General features: G+C 36.6%; 1 protein-coding gene across 3 annotated transcripts; it reads left to right on the top strand.

The window, feature by feature from the left end:
- The first annotated feature begins 799 nt into the window (after window positions 1-799).
- On the top strand, window positions 800-17,157 carry LOC111605491 (elongation of very long chain fatty acids protein AAEL008004). 3 transcript variants are annotated; one of them, XM_023324037.2, is made up of 6 exons: window positions 800-1,259; window positions 13,546-13,683; window positions 15,672-15,779; window positions 15,842-15,922; window positions 16,376-16,837; window positions 16,901-17,157. In XM_023324037.2, exons 1-6 carry the CDS (start codon window positions 1,257-1,259, stop codon window positions 17,117-17,119), a joined length of 1,011 nt encoding a protein of 336 aa, XP_023179805.1. In that variant the 5' UTR covers window positions 800-1,256; the 3' UTR covers window positions 17,120-17,157. The 3 variants fall into 3 exon arrangements, with proteins under 3 accessions (XP_023179805.1, XP_023179804.1, XP_023179806.1); XM_023324036.2 differs by lacking the exon at window positions 800-1,259 and adding an exon at window positions 3,311-3,527; XM_023324038.2 differs by lacking the exon at window positions 800-1,259 and adding an exon at window positions 5,425-5,511.
- The last annotated feature ends 291 nt before the right edge of the window (window positions 17,158-17,448 follow it).

The following is a 17,448-nucleotide window of genomic DNA, read 5'->3' as shown; positions in this document are numbered from 1 at the left end:
GACAATATTAGAACTAATTAAGATAGTAGCTACAAGTGCAGAATAATTGGCATATCTGCCCTCCCATTAGTTAAGGTTTAGAGCTAAATGCGCTATAGAGTCTAAGACAATAAGCTGCAACAAAATAAAGAAATAAAAACGAAAAAAAAAAAAAAAAAAAAAAAAAAAAAAAGTAAATATTTGCATTCGTATGCATTTACTCTGTCAAAAGATTACGGAAAATACAAGGGTTAAATTATGGCCTCTTATGGGCTTTCACAAGAACTTTGCACTCTGCGCTCATCGCTTACCGCAGCTGAGCAAAAAAAACGACTTGATAAGAGCTTAATAATTAGCACTGCCCTTTTGTGTGGGTGCAAAGGCACAAAGCAAAGAGCAACAAAGAGCGAAAGAGAGAAAGCAATGCCGCCGAAACACAGCTTAAGTGCAAAGTCGAATGCGACTGCGCTCGGCTGTTCGACACTTCGGACACTCGGCCACTCGGCTCTTCGGCTCTTCGGCTTTTCGGTAACTCGGCAGCAACATCCTTTGCCAAAAAACTCGAACGTAAGCAGCGAAAAAAGAGAGCGCAGCTCTGACGCTCTCACACATACACACACACATGCATAAATCGCTGACAGCTGCTGACAACCTGTTGTTGTTGAACTGAAGCTGCGCTCAGAATTTATCAAAAAGCTTCGTATGCGCTCACCGAAAAAAAATACAAAGACGCCAGCGTCGACGTTGGCGTAGCTGCCGTCGCGTCGCTTCGTATAAAAGTAAAGCGGCAGCGAGAAATCAAAGTTATTTCAGTGTTTTTGATTTGAATGGTAATACGTGCGCTCACCCAGGCCCCGGTCGAGTCCAGTTAGAGACTAGAGACCAGATATTATTAAAAAGAAGCAGCCATCAGTTAGCAGCTGGTCAAATCAGTTGGCCATCAGCAGCGGAGTTGGCAAAACGATAGTTTGATGTGACTGTGATTTAGTTAAAGTAAACACATATATTCGAAAAAATTCAATTGAGTATCGAGCATATTAATTGAATAGATATAGGAATTGTGTGACTTGTGCGCGTGTTAAACCAATTTCATAACTGTCTTAAATACACTAAGTATTCAAATGCCAATGAAAGCCTAAGGATAATTAAAGTGCCTTAATAAATTCATTCAAAGTGAAGTATTTTGCATACAATAATTGCCAGTGATAAAAAATCGACTCAAAATATTGGAAAATTCATTCAACTGACTTCAACTGGAAAGAATAATTGCATAAAAAATGGTAAGTGCTAAATAACAAACATTTAAGTGGCAATTGTCAATTTGTAATCTAATTAGGATCAGTTAATTGTCTCTCACCTGCCCACGATGAACTGTGAACCTTTGAATATGCATTTAGGCAAATTACACGATCCAAATTGCAGTTACACCTATCTCTATTTTTAAGTCGTAATATCTCATGATATATTGTGTAATTCCTCAGAGGAGGATAAGCAAACACTTGAACTTAGTCATTAAACGTTAATATGTTAGTTAAGGGCGATTAGTCGTTGCTTAACCTTCTAACTATGAAATTTGTTTTACACGATCGTCTCACGGTTTTTCCCCTTCAGTGTCAAGTTCTTTGTTTCTCTCATCTGGCGAGTGTTCCGTTTCTGCAGAAATGCAAATACGAGTCGAAATCTACAGTTCATATTCATCAAGTACAAATTTTCCAAAAGTTTTCAATGTCTTTTCTCAACAATTTGCAGCGCACAGAACTTTTGATGTTTCTTGCTTTTTTCTTATAAATTTTATGTATATTTTTTTTCATATTTTATTTTTATTTTTTTGTATTTTTCTCTTCAAGCTTTCTACGCGACTTTGAATAATTCTTGTTTGCTTTTTAGTGTCTGATTTGCAGTTATTTTCTAGTTCTGTTTTGCTAAAGTCTTTCGCACTTGTACTTTTACACACACACACTCACACACAAATGCATAGAGCGAATATTGAAATTTGTACAAATTGCACTTTGAGCACTTTTGCTTATTTGTGTTGCATCTGCTGGTTGGTCAAGTGAAGGGCATGGACTGCTGCTCGCTTGACAGCAATTCACACGGAAATGCAATGCTACCGCATTGACCTTGAATCTTAGTTGGATAACTGGATAAATGGCTAACTGCATAGGTTGCTACATACGCACTTAAGAGTCTTGGGCTTGATTGGCGTGGCACTGCTGGCAAGTGGAATGGATAAGATTTCATGGTCAGCATTCGCATCCGTCGATTGCAGCAGCCATAGCACCAATAAGAGATTGCCTCAGTGAACGATATTGTTGTTGTCATTTGCTGCTGCATTGTTTTTGTCGTACGTTTTGCTTTGCTTATTCGCCATGTTTTTTTTATTTATTTTTTAATTTTTTACTCATCATCGGATGATGCTGCGGCTGCTATGTAGAAATCCCAGTGATATTCATATTCATTCAGCTGCTTCACTGCAAATTCGACAAAAAATAAAAAATGAAAGAAAGATAAAAAATATGCTTTCGGTTAACCAATCGCAAGCTAATGATCCCAGCGCCCATTGCACCATTTAAAAAAAAAAAATAATAAAAAAATATTTGAATACATTTTTTTCTTTGGTATTTTTTTGTATGATTGCGCAATAATTATTACAGCTCCAGTTTTTTTCTTTCTCTTGTGGTATTTTTTTTTGGTTTTATTTTGATAATTTTGCATTGCGCTTTTGACACTGAAAACAGATTTTAAAGACGCTGACGAAGCTTTATATAGGCGGGCATATTTGGCTTGTGCCTTTTACTAGGCCAGCAAATATAATAAAGAAAATCAAAACTGAAAAAAATAAATAAAATAAAAATAGTTTTTAATCAAGCGATTTGCTTGCAATTGCTGTAAGCACCAGTTTGCCGCGCTGCCACATTCGAGAGACAGTTTAGACGCATTTACGTTGACGCCGACAGCGACGTCAGCGTCGCTCCACGCTCAGCGCTCAGCTGTGCAGCTATTGAGAGCGAGAGCGGAAGTCCGTGCGTGTGTGTGTGAGTGAGTTTGAGAGATAAGTTTACGTTGTTCTTGTTGTTGTTGTTGGTCGCATGTGACTCGATCGGTTTTGCTTCTGTTCGCTCTGGTCGAACAACGCGTCGTATGCGCGTTATTGTCAAGTATCCGCGCTGCAGCCGTATGCACACACATACACACACGTGTCGAGGAGCTGCAGTCGCCGCGTTTTGCAATAATAGTGCAATTTGGCCAAAGGTTTATAGTCTAACATTGAATTTGTGCGTGCCTTCAGCACATTGGTTATCTCTGTATACATTTTTAATATATATTTATTTTATGTATATACTCTCAGTGTGTGTGTCCAAACAGTTAACTCTATTTCGTTGCTCGTTTGTATTGATGTAGACTCGCGACCAAGTGCTAAAAACTTATTAAAAGTTAAGTTTTTTCTTTCGTTTTTGTTTTTGTCACACTCAAGAGAGGCAGAGAAATAAAAGGTGTGCACTATGAGTGTGACGCTGACATGGATTTCTTATCGGGCTGTCGCCGAAGTAAGTGTTGTGCTATGATAATTCAATTATTGCTCGTTTCAGCTTAGAGAGTGTAAAGACATTTGTTATGTATGTTACGATAAAAGTGTTTAAAAGTCGTTTAAAGAAAAGTAACAAACTTTTAGGCAGTTGCCGTGATGGATTAACGCTTTATAATTAATTATTATACATATAAAGCTTATGTTTCGTATGTATTGTAATAAAATGTGACCTTAAGACGGCTGAAAGGCCATTAATTTACTGCTCGAGAATAATGCACTCGAGATGCTTCTCATTTGAAAGCACTGAACACTCTTTTGGCTTCAAATAAATATAAATTAAAGATAAAAGCATGTCATTATAACATATGTATATTCCCAGTATTGTATTGTATGAAACCAGTTGATGAATAGAGTGAATGCTTAACTCTCATGCAAATCCTATGCAAATTTGTCAATCTGAACAGCCCAAAAAGATGGTTTAATGAACTAACTGAAGTGCCTTACGCATAGTTCAAGTATTTTCAGCCGTGCACTTGATTATTTACTTACCTGTATTACACTAAGTTAACAAGTTGCAGCAAGCATGCAATACAAAAACCGACAGCAACAACAACACCAGCAACATAAACAACAAGAACCACTTGTAGCGGGGGCCTCTTACAGCAATTACTGCATTTTAGGCCAAAGCAACGGCGTCCAAGACCATTCGACCGACTGCTTGATTGCCAAATTAACGCGATTTAGTTGCTCTAAAAGTCGCGCGAGCGCCCGCTCAAACGGTCTCAAAGTCTTCTTTAGCGAGTAAACAAACAAGATATATACACCATGCAGGTATATATATATATATATATATATATATATTAGTTTTTGCTTGTTTTCTATTTGGGTGTATTTATTCCAGCTTGTGCAGTAAAGCGGTTTTTTTTTTTGATGCTGATGATGAAATAATGTTGAGGCGCGTTTTAAAACGCGCGCAAGTCGCTAGCGATTGTGAATGTGAATGTTGTGCAGATCGCGTTGCATTTTCAACTTGACCCACAATTGCAGCAACTGCAACATCAGCAGCAGCAGCAGTTGAATGTTTATAATTTTTCTCTTTTATTTTTCTTATTACACTAAATCGAGACTCAAATGGGCAGCACATTGCAAGCATTATTTCAAGCATGTGTGTGTGTGTGTCTATGTGTGTGTATTGGTCCATTCGTTGTTGCATAATTTGTCTTATTAGACAAGATGCCGCTGAAGTAAAAGTCCCAAGCTGAACCTGAATTTTGGCTTCAAAAGCCAGTTGCACACACACACACACACAAACGTCTAGCTGTGTGTGTGGACTGCGCTCAACTTGACCTATAAATTGATTTTTATGTTGTGCAGGTTCCACAATTCGTTGCCTTGTGTTTCTTTCCTTTTCATTTCATTTCTTTGGCCTATGCTTTTTGCGTCTATTCAAAGCAATTTTTTCCGATTTTTTTCTCTGTTTTTGATTTGTTTTTCTTTTTTTTTTTTTGCTTAAATAACCACAAAAATCACCAAGTGCGACACGAGCTGCGGCCGCTGTATCAATTGGCCCCGTAGATTTTTAAACCAGTTTCCTCGTTTTTGTTTCTTATGCATGTTTTTTATGTGTTTCTTTTGATTTCCTCTCCGGAGTGGGGGCAGGCGGGAAAGTAAAAGTGTTGAACTGCACAATTATACGGTTTTACGAATTTGTATTTATATAAATATATATATATATTTTTTTAATGGCATGGCAAATTACTTGGTGCCAGATGACACTGTTACTTATATAAAAGCTGCGGCTCCATGAAAGTAAATCAAATTCAAAGTAAACTAAGCGGACAAGTCTCTAGTTGCACACAGACTCCGATTCCGATTCCGATTCCGAGACAGGCCCCAAAAAAGAGTTGAAGTTGGCAAAAAAAAAACAACCGAAAACAAAATATAAATACAATCCAGTCCAACTGCCTGGCCGGTTGGCCTTGTAAAGAAATATGTATATATAGGTAAGACAAAAATTTGGACTGTCCAAGTTACTTCATCGCCGCCTCTCAACACCTTTTACTCATCTTCTTCTCTATGTGTGTTTTTTCCCCTTGGATGCTGTTGTCTTCCAAGTTTTGCATTTGAAGCTTGTTGTTGTTGTTGTTGTGTACAGTGTTCAGTTGTTTTTTTTTCGCTTTTGGTACTATCTTGATTTAATTAATTGGCCAGTTGTTGTAAATTGTTAATAGCAATATTGTTGCCAGCTTTGTTAAGTATATTTTGGTTATTGTTTTTGGCAACATTTTTTGTATTGTTTTATTTTAATTTTCTTTAACTTTTGAATGCACAATAAATTTGTATATATATAAAAATATACATACATTTTTTTTGGAACTTTGTATTGTTCAACTGCAGCTTTGTTTGATTTATTTGTGTTTGCTGTGAATTAAGCAAGCTTACATAATTTATCAAAATTAATTCATTTTGTAAGCTTTGATTTATCGATTCACAACATTTTTAAAATATGTATTTGGCTTGTTATATTTTAGCTACACAATCAAAAAATAAATAAATAATAAAAATTTACAAATAGATCTGGCATAAAACCCTTGACCCTGTGGAGATCATATATTGGTATTATATCAAATAAAAACGCATTTTATAGGGTTATAAGCTTGCGTTTTTTGGGAAAACCACAGCAATTTATTAATAACGATTTGTTTATTAAATTTGGTATTTCCTTGTAAAAACTTTTTTAAGTAAGAAAAATAAATTTGTTATTAATTTTTCATTTTCCTTTTTATTAAAATTTAAAAAGCTCTCGAATCTAAGCAACTTTTTTATTTCTATCAAATTTTACGTTAGCTCAAAATTTGTAAAATATCAATTTGTTTTTAATCAAATTTTTCAAATATTTTTTAGCAAAAAAAAATAATTATATTTAAAAAATTTTGTTTAAAATTTTTTTTTAAAATATTTTTTAATTTTTTTTTTTAATTTTTTGAAAATTTGTTTTAAAACTAGCTTGGACTTTTTTTTTTAGAAAATGCTTAGAAAGTGCTAAATTTTCTCTATTTAAAATTTGTAAATTCAAATTTTTTAATTTCAAAACTAAAGGTCTGAAAACGTGTTTTCAGTATTTAAAGTTATTTTGAATTTATTTGGGAAATTTGATTTTAATGTATTTATTTTTTAAAAACATTTAGGTTAATTTAATAAACATCTTAAAAATTTGTATTAAATGTTTGAGGTTTTGCAAATTCAAATTTATGTGGTTTTGAAAAATACTCTATATGTTTTTCAAAGTCTTCTCCAAAATATACGCAAATTTGTAGAAAATAAAATTTGTTAACAGTATTCATTTGATACGATTATAAGTCTGTTTCCTGTTTTAAAATTGGCATAAATAAGCTAATTGTAGTGGCAAGGCCAAATGGATGTGTTAGTCATGGCTTAAAAGCCATTGCATTTCTGGGTTAGGCCCAGCTGAGGAACTGGCTTTGTCGCTGCTGTTGATGTCGCCACACAGCCAAACAATGGTGATGAATGGTCATTATGGTCGTGGTCGCAGCAGTAGTGGCATCAGTCTCAATAATTGACATGGTAAATTTTTAGGTGTTTGCTTGACCGCGACTCTGGCAACTTAGCGCGCTTATGGCGCATAATGAAGCGTTAAAATGTAACGCGCAGCGCCAGCAGCGGCTGCAATAACCACATCAGCAGCCACAACAATTACAAATACCTTTTTTACACTTGCCGCTGCTGACGGAAGCATTTTTGTGGGCATTTTTGTTGTTGCTGTTGTTTGTTTGTTGGTGTTGTTGTTGCTCTTGGTTTCTTTGGGAAAGCATTTGGCCAGCGCGTGTGAACCAAAGAAAGCGAAAAAAAGGGTCAGCGACAAGAGACAAGAGATGCTGCCGCGTCTGCTTACGCAAACAGCGCCCGCTGCCCGCTGCCCGCTGGACAATATCGCGCTTTATGTAACGCTAAATACCTCCCCAAAATAAAAGAAAAATAAAATTACAATTTTAACTGGCTAACAATTTGCGGGGCAAAGTCCACGGCTATTGGCAAAATTCTGACATTTGGCACATTAAACTAACAACATCAGCATGAATTGGCAAAACTACAAAAATGGCAGCAATTTTATAGGTTTAATAGGTGAGCGTCTGGAGCTTGCGAGTCTTGGTGTGTGTGTGCTTAATTAATATACATTTTGTCAGTGAGCTTTCGGCTTGACCAGAATTCGGCCAAAAGTCTTAGACCAAGCGTCGTGGCTTAGCTTTGTTGTTAGCGCCCCAACTAATATTTAAAATATAATTAAATGTTTGCTGCCGATATTGATAAATACCGGTTTAGATAGACTGTGTATGTCTATTAGTATACGCTATAAATGGTCAAATGGGGTATATTGATTTGCAGCTCATTTACATTAGAAGCTTCTGGAGTTAACTGCTCGTCGGCTTATTTCTTTGGAATGTGTTTAAATCAAATTGTAAAAATATTTATATATATTCTTGTAGGCTTATTTATAAATTTAAATAAAATTTTGTTTGTCAGCTTTTCGAATTTTTTCATAAATATCAAAATTTATAATTTTTTAAATACTTTTTTTAAATTTGCCTTTGTTCAAGTTTAATTCAAAAGTTTTCCCCAAGGCAGCTAAAACTAAGCCTGCTTACTGAGTATTTTGTCGTCGTGCATACCCACCTAGAACGCTTTTTCCTGTTCTTACATGTATTTCTTATGAATTTGTGTCTTAGTTCAATAAACCGTCAAACAATTTTGATAGAAATTTATAATTCAATTTGGTTGGCGGCTGCGATTACAAATGGCCATAAAATGAGCTCGTTTTTGTTGTTATCGCGTCTGATTGTTGCCATTTACGACTGATTTAGTGCTCGGGCCCACCCAGAACACGATTGCATTTAATGTGATTAAGCCGAAAAATGTGGCGTAGTAACATTTTGCTCTAGCAGAGGGGAGCAATAAACAGGCGTAGAGTAAACAAAGATTTGCATAATTGGAATATTGGAGTCACAATGTGCGTGGCATCCAAAGGTGCCTCATTATAGTTGCTCGGCAAAAAATGCCGCAAGATCAGCGCACACTCTGCGCCGACGAGTGCGAACATGTGCGATCAATTAATGCGGATGTTTATTGGTGAAATGCAAACCAACAACAACAACAACAACAACAGCAGCAGCAGCAGCAGCAACAGATGTCAGCATATGACTTGCGGGTTTTTTTGTTTGGATTAAGATACACGCAGCACCCACACACCTACACACACCTGTCAAATGCCTGCCAACAGGGCAACGTTCAATGAACAATAGCAATTGGCAAGTTCGTGTCTTAAGTCTTTTGTTTTGCGCGCTTAGCTGATGAAATCGCATCGGGTTCACTCAAATGTTTTGACAAATCGCCTAAGCTGCGCTTAAATTCATGATAAACAGCAGATTGCATTGTGAATTGATTGGTTACACTATGCAACAAAGTTGTGGAACTGCTGTCCAAATTTTATTTCATTTTTAATTTTTTTTTTTTAACTTAAGTTAGTCAATTTTTAATGATCGATGTGCCTGAGAAAACTTAAAAGAAAAATAAATTTAAATATAATACTATTTTTTGGATTTAATTGATGTGCGTTTCAACTAGTTTCAAGCCAACTTTTAAGCGATCTTTAAAGAAATTTTAAAGACAAAAATGATTAGTTTAATTATTATAGAAACATGTGTTAGAGCGTTAAGAGAAGCTTTTATATATTCTAAATGCAAATGCATGTTAGAGATAGAAGAAGTGTATGTATGTATAAGTCACATCAGAAGAACGAGACGAATCAATCTAGACAGCTGCGTCTTCAGGACCATAAGGTGAATTGATGCAGCCATATGCTTTCGTCTGCTGGTCTATCTGTCTGTGTATATATCTGTTTGTCTCTCTGTCTGTTTATCTATCTGTCTGTCAATCTGTTTGTTTATCTATCTACTGGCAGTCTGTCTGTCTATCTGTCTGTCAGTCTGTTTATCTATCCAGACAGCCTGTCTGTCTGTCTGTATATCCGTCTTACAATTATATTTTATTCGATAATTCAAAAATTCATTGGTTTCTTATTGATTGATTTCAAAGCCACAGTTTGAGGAGTTAGAGAAATAAAATATTTAATAAATAAATAAATTTTTTCCCACAAACAGATCATAACCATTTACGATTGGAATTTGAAATTATTCCGTATTCAGTAAATAAAAACGTAGCTCAAATACTAAAGTCTTAGTATTTCGTATACGTTCTCATTAGGCTTTGATTGTTTCACTACAACTGCAACCAAAGTTCACTAATTAATTTCCTCAAAACCTTAAGATATCTTAGCCCAACTTGGCATTTAGTTGTTTACATTTAATTCACAGCTAATTAATTCACTAGAGCAGGCGAGTGATATCCGTGTTAAGAAATTAAAGCCAAATTAGTTAGTGAAATGCCTTGAGGCCTAAGCCTGGCCAATGATACTACACGGAACTAATCTAGAGACTAAATCAGACTGGTGCAAGTGACAAATAGTTTGATCGACTAGTTAAATACAACAAAGTGAAGAAGAAGAGGAACGAACGGACAAACAATTAAATCGTAATTGCATCGAATGTCTAGCGTTGACTAAGCCTTGATACCAGTTAAATGTATATTATTATTTAAGTCGAAGTGTGTTGAGAGTGTGAAAAATAAAAACTGGTTTAGTGACGCGCCTCCAGTAATTTTCCTTAATCAATGCGCTATAAAATATGTGAAATTAATACAGCTGTAACTGACCTACGTCAGAGCTGCATATTGTAAATATCTCAATCATTGTGCATATATTTAAAATAATAATCACAATTATTATGTAAAGAATGTCTGAAATGGAAAGGCGGCTGTTTGGGTTGGGTTGGGTTGGCTTGTCTTGAGCACCGGAAGCACTTTTATGAAATTTAAATTTGGTTTTCTTTTGCTTGTTAAATTCAATTAAGCCGCCAGAGACACACGCAACAAAAGTGAAAATCTCCGTACGTAATTAGATGTAATCTCTGCGGATGCCTATGTTACGCTATGGATCATAGGTCATGAGACCCATGACTCACAAGGGTGACACTTCGATATGGGTTAACGCTTGACTGCCGCCGATGGCTATAGAAATAGCTAACTTGCCAGTCATCAGTGCGTATGCGTATTGTGAGCTAGAAGTCGATTGTGCAAATGCACGCTTGTTACACGTACAAAAAACCCAAGTACAGTGAACCACAGGCGGTCGTTAAAGCAGCTAAATACAACTCTTGCCACACACACACCGAGAGAGAGACAGGGAGAGGGAGAGGAACAGAGGGAGAGAGCGAGGGAGAGGAACGTCAACAATAAAAATTACCGCAGTGCAGTTTTGCTGTTGTCCAGCAGCGAATGCATCACGAAAAATGCCAAGCAAATAACCCGATGCGGTTCTCCAACCAATAATTACTGCTCAGCCTCCTCAGCCAGTGACCACACCCGCACAGCCTCCAGGCTAGTCCCATGCCTAATGGCCGGCACTGTGCCATTAATGAAGTAACCAAACTCCATGACTTGCCCCCTGATGCTGTTCGCGTGTGTGTCGCCGTCGACAAGGCGACAACAAAGCCATTGTTGTTTATCTTATTCTCAGACAGACTGACTGACTGAACGACTAGTTGCCTGCCTGCCTGCCTGCATATGCCTTTGCATGACATGCAGATGGCGACAGGTGCCAACAGTTGCTCATTAGCTAACCTGGCCAAAAGGCTAAGCTATTGCAATTAACTGAGACGCTGACAAAGTGCAGGATAATTTAGTCGCTTGAATTCGTTCAATTACGAAATGTTCAACAAAAAGAATTGCAACATTTAAACAAATACTAAAAGCCAAAATATTTTAATTTTATATGAATTTATATTAAATAAATAAATAAATTTAGGATCAGACAGACTTCCATTTCATAGGTAATTCAAACGTTAGAGATTTGCTTTCTTATATATGTGACGATTATATTCGTATGCAGAAATATTTTTTAAAATTTGCCATTTATTTATGATTTATTTTAAGTTTAACTGAATGTATGAAAATAATTTAATTAAAATTTTTAATAAATTGTGGCTCAGCTGTCATAAATCACTTTTATGTAGCATGACCAAACAAGAGTGATATTAATTTTAATAATTATATTTGGGTAGTTTGTTTAAGTTGATGCTAATATTTAACTGTTAAAGTATTTAATGCAATTTGCCATTTTTTATAAACATTGTTTTTTAATGTCTGCCGAATGCTTAAAAAGACTTTTTAAAAACTTAAGGAAATTATAATTGTAGACAAACAAAGCCAATTATAAAGGAGAAGTATTATAATTATATGATCGCTCCGACCAAGTGAGTTGATACTTCTTTACGACACTTCTTTGGGACAATATTAAGTATAGTTTTCGTTAATAAGTTCAACACTTAGCAATCGATACGTTATTGCCTGACTAACCTGACCCTACACTGAGCTACCACCTCAGCCCCGGCATGAATATGAATTTGAAAGTAAAAGTTAATTGAGAGCTTAAAGCCCAATATAATCCGTTCAATGACTTAGTTTGACTTCAGTTAGAGCTAAATTCAATTCATTTTGAAGATTTAAAAAAAAGTCATTACATTTTCAATGCAAATCATATTTTGTGCGAGAAGTTTTCAGACATAATTAAAACAGGCTTTAAATTATAATAAATTAAATGTTGTAAATAAAAATGAGTTAATTAATTATTACACAGATACAGCTTTACAGCTGATTTAAGCTGAAGAAAAAATTCCAGAATTGAACGTAGTTCGTTGGCTGACAACAGATTTCTGTATGATTTACGTTCACATAGCTGTGAATTGGCTAGTAATTGCACTCGATAGCAAAGCGAAGCACTGCAAGTAATTGCAGCAGCTACTGACAAATGACCATTATTGATACGAAGCTGATTGTGACTATAACTAAATGCAGTAAATTAAAAACAAGTCCTACAGAGACTCGCGCACGCCTTGGCAATTTGTAGCCATCTCTTGACAAATGGAAATTCTCAGGGCGTCAGCTATTTGGCCACTGATGATGGTGCGGCAGTAGCATAACGTGTTTAATACATACACTGCATTTAAATTCTTAAATTATTTTAAATAATTTGCTCATTTGCTTTTCCTGTTCCTGTTTATCCGTTTGACTGTTTGTTTCATTTCAATGATAATTTGTTGCAACCAGTTTTATATTTTGATAGCCATTGCAAATGAAAAGTCAGGCCTTAGACGAAGAGCTGGCTCCGTTCAGATCAAGGCAGAACCAGACGTGTACTCAGCTGAGAACGGACTTAGCACCTTGTATAGTTCAGACATATATATAGTGCTGGGCCACGCCTTCTTCTAGCTGTTACACAATATCTAACTGTTTCTGTAAGACTGAACTCAATGACTTGCACATTTTTGGACTTTGTTACTTAAGCTTGGCTTGAAAACTCGATAGCCTAGAGAACCCAAATACATAGTGTATAGAAGAAGGGTATTTTCTAGTCGAGCACTCCTTACTAGCGCATTCGCACTTGTTTTTCTTAAGACTTTGATTTTGGGCAACTCAACGCCACAACGTAAATTGGTTTACGAATATTATAGAAAATCATGGGGCCACATACGGAAACTCACTGAGAATGCGGTTTGCTGCGCCGTTTTTTCTTTCCGAGCAGCCACACACACATACATACATATATGTTGCACAAATGATTCAGAGGAGATCAATGGGTAGGTGGTTAGATAGACAGCTCGTATTAGCGGCTTTAACTTTAATTGTAATCACATTGATAGCGGCAGCAGACTGGCAAACACAAAAGCTTTGGCTTGCGACCCACGTGAAGTTTTGATGGATTTTGCTGATTTTTAACTGATTTGCCAGCGCGTAACTTGATGTTGCAATAGATTTGACATTTGAACCCTATAGCTGCCTGTTATGCCCGCATTGCCTAAGATCTTGATTAATCATATTCAATTTTTTTGTTGTTCTTTTTATTGCAGGAGTATCTCACACAGTTTTACGATGGCTGGCGGGATCTTATGGACAACAAATCAGATCCGCGCACACGAGACTATCCGCTCATGAGCTCTCCATTTCCAACGATAGCAATCAGCTTGGCATACGCATATTTCGTTAAGGTAAGTGGAAGCAGCAGCAGCACCAGAGAGTCATCTATAATTACACCTGCTTATGGTCGAACACAGAAAAAACCCCAGCTCTAGAATGTAGCACTTAAGACTGCTAGCCGGCTGTTGGACTGTTCGAGTTGGTTCCAACTGCCAATCACATTTTGATGATCTGGCGCTGGCACACGGATGCGTTTTACGATCGAATCCTGCCATTTGCGAAACGAGTTTTCATTGCAAAAAAAAAAAAAAAAACGTAAAGAGATAAAATGAAACATATAAAATAAGTTCAGGGCCAGTCGAGCCATTCAAAATCAAAGGCAATCAGCGCTAAACGAGCGACGCCGATGTCGAAATGTCGATGCCTGACCCAAGTGGGCCAAAATTACATATGCAAAAACAGAAGAAGAAGAAGCAGAAGAAAAGAAAGAAACAAAATTCGAAAAACCTAAATTCGAAAAACGATTTCTATTTAGGTTTCAGCTTTGCATTGCTTTACATTTTCTATACATATGCATGTAATCATTTAAATGGCTTTCGAATAGCGCACACAACAAAAGACTTAGGCAACGAACTTGTCCCAAAATCAACATCAGCCGAAGCCGCAGCAGCAACAGCCTCCGATTGATTCGATAATTGCAGCATCGCACACCTTTTGTTTGATTATGTATTATGTGTTATATGCTCAATTAAAACCAGTGCTGGCCATGCTCAGGCAGCCCTGAGTGACATCTGTGTTGGCTGTCAAGCGCTTTTCGACCATCTTGAATATGTGTATCTGTATATATGTGGCATCATAAAGTTGGCAAATAGCACAGAATAAGCTTAGCCGGATCTCCGAGCCGGTTCTACACTAATGCATAGTAATAAAAATTTATATAATAACAATAATAACAATTATAAGTAAATTAAAAACATTATCATAGATATTTACGCTCAACTAAAACTGAATTATTTTGCTAGCAATACGATTTATAGTTCTAAAATGGTTTTATATATAAATAATGTATATATACGAGAACTGCCTTTTATATAGTGAGCCTTTGCAATTATATAATCATCCTTGGGGCGTAGTGGCATGCCTGAACAATGGAACGTTAAGAAGATTTCTTCTCGTATAATTTGGCAGTTGCACAAAAAATGAACTTGCATCGATTGGTGTAAAGAAATTTGAAAGAAATTCAAGGCATCTCTATGAAATCGTTAAAGTAGTCGAATCTTGGTTCCCAGAGCAAATCTTTCAAGAGGGTCCTAATCTAAGAAAAGGTTTTGGCTGCAGTAAATGAAGTCGCTCATACTTCACACACACCATTCGTGCTCTCACTCAACACAGTTTTTGAGCCCTTAAAAGAGCGAATCAATGTCATGAGGTCAATTGCCTAACAGTTCTGGTTTGGCAACTAATCCTATCGATCATTACAAGTAAACAACGCCTGTAGACGCTGCCGAAGCCTTTGAGCAGCTCGCTTGGAAGCTGTCCGCTGCTGAGTGGCAAAAGTGCTCTGGATCCAATGTCAGTGTATTGACTTTCAGTATGAATACTTTCCTAATAATAATATAATATTTTTATTTATTATTTTTGACTGCGGCTTTACTTGAGAAAGAAAGAAAGCTTACTGCCTTGATGCAAGTGAATTTCACTGCGAAGTGTGGAAAATTGTTGGAAATTAGTTATATGCACAGTTCAGTTAATAAAGCTATATACTTTCCTTATACTCAAATATTTTTTAAATGTAAAGTTTTAGACTTCATTTTTTTAGAATCCAATAAACAATTAAAATGTTTTTAGTTCAATATTAGCTTTAAATCCAATGAAATGTTTTTACAAAAATTATTTTATATATATATATATATATATATATATAATTTATTTTATATATTTATATATATATATTTATATATATAAATATTTTTTTTTTATTTTAATATATATATATTTAAATCATCATCAATAATAACTTAAAAATACTTATACATTTTTCTCTCTTCATTCCCTTCAGGTGCTGGGACCCAAGCTGATGGAAAACAGAAAACCGTTCGAGCTGCGCAAAATTCTGATTGTCTACAATGCAGCACAGGTTATATTCAGCGCGTGGCTGTTCTACGAGGTAAAGATTGCTGGAAGCTCTGCCAAAATTCCCAAATAAACCAATAAACCTTGAATTTATAGTCTTGCATAGGTGGCTGGCTGAATGGCTATAACTTGAGATGCGAACCCGTTGACTATTCCTATTCACCGCGTGCGTTACGTGTGAGTATTAAGTATATAGTCAGCTATATACACACAAACATAGCTTTATATATGTGGTAAATGTATGTCTATGTCTCTATGTGTTAGCTAGAATTTATGATTTAGCTGATGTTTGTTCAGTATGCCAGATTTATATGTATTAAGGCGACCAGTTGCTTTTGGCATCAAGAAAGAGCCATAACGGCGACTGGTTCTTATGCTAATCAATCGATGACAAATGTCTATGGCCGATGCCGGCCGGCAGGCAGGCGGTCAGGCAGTCAGTGAGCCAACATGGACCGCTCGCCTTGCTTAGATTGAAGACTCACGTGTAAGCTGGCCTTAAAAGAATGTGCCAAAATTGATCATATAGAAAGCCAATAAAAATTAGCATATTAAAATCTAAGAGATATATATATATATACATAAGTTTAGCATATGATAATAATAAAATACCCTGTATTTTGCTTGCAGACTGCAGCGGGTTGCTGGTGGTACTACTTCTCCAAGTTCACCGAGTTCTTTGACACATTCTTCTTTGTGATGCGCAAGAGATACGATCAGGTGTCCACGCTGCATGTCATCCATCATGGCATCATGCCCGTTTCCGTTTGGTGGGGCGTCAAGTTCACGCCCGGCGGCCACTCGACATTCTTTGGCTTCCTGAACACATTCGTGCATATCTTCATGTATGCCTACTATATGCTGGCTGCCATGGGTCCCAGGGTGCAGCGCTATCTCTGGTGGAAGAAATACTTGACTGTGTTGCAAATGATTCAGTTTGTGCTCGTGATGGTTCACTCGTTCCAGCTGTTCTTCAAGAACGACTGCAACTATCCAATCGGCTTTGCCTACTTCATTGGCGCACACGCCGTGATGTTCTACTTCCTCTTCTCCAACTTCTACAAGCGAGCCTATGTGCGACGCGATGGCAAGGTATGTACATCTAGACGATATATAATCAGTATATGTTTGGCTAATCAATCGTTTCGCCTGCAGGACAAATCGGCTGTGAAAGCCAATGGCCATGCAAATGGCGATATGAAGCAGCTTAAGGATGGCAATGGCAACGGCAATGGCCATGCGAATGGCGGCACTGTGAATCGCTTCCAGAACACCTTCTCCAAGTTCACCACAGAGATGTGCAATCCGGCTCTCAACTCGAACTCGACGTCGACGGCGCGACAACGTCTCCTCATCAATGCGGGCAACAAGTGAAAGCCGAGCCGAGCCGAGCCGAGCCGAGCCAGCCGAGCCAGCCAGCCAGCCAAGCAACCAAGAAACAAAGCATAAATTAATTAAATGTAACAAATAAAATTACCGTAACATTAAATTAAACATAAGCATAGGGAGTCCAAGCGTAATTCTAAGCCAAATCCACAACGAACATTATATTGAAAAGCAACAGCAACAACAACAGCAACATAATTAAAGAAAAAGATAGAAAAACAAAAAACCTTTTATCATAAAAATCCAATTTGTGGCAAGTGCACGTACAGATCAAGCAATTATGTTTTATATGTATATATATATACATAAATAAATAT

Source organism: Drosophila hydei, unplaced genomic scaffold (assembly GCF_003285905.1).
Source record: "Drosophila hydei strain 15085-1641.00,03,60 unplaced genomic scaffold, DhydRS2 tig00000290-arrow-arrow-pilon, whole genome shotgun sequence".
Lineage (NCBI taxonomy): Eukaryota > Metazoa > Arthropoda > Insecta > Diptera > Drosophilidae > Drosophila > Drosophila hydei.
Note: the sequence above shows the minus strand (reverse complement) of the source record. Positions and strands in the feature narration are given on the sequence as shown.

Excerpts from the sequence above, each read along its gene's own strand:
- LOC111605491 (XM_023324036.2), top strand. The coding sequence starts at position 3,483 with ATGAGTGTGACGCTGACATGGATTTCTTATCGGGCTGTCGCCGAA. Across the intron at positions 3,528-13,545 it reads CTTATCGGGCTGTCGCCGAA|GAGTATCTCACACAGTTTTA; the intron begins GTAAGTGTTGTG and ends TTTTTATTGCAG. Across the intron at positions 13,684-15,671 it reads CATACGCATATTTCGTTAAG|GTGCTGGGACCCAAGCTGAT; the intron begins GTAAGTGGAAGC and ends CATTCCCTTCAG.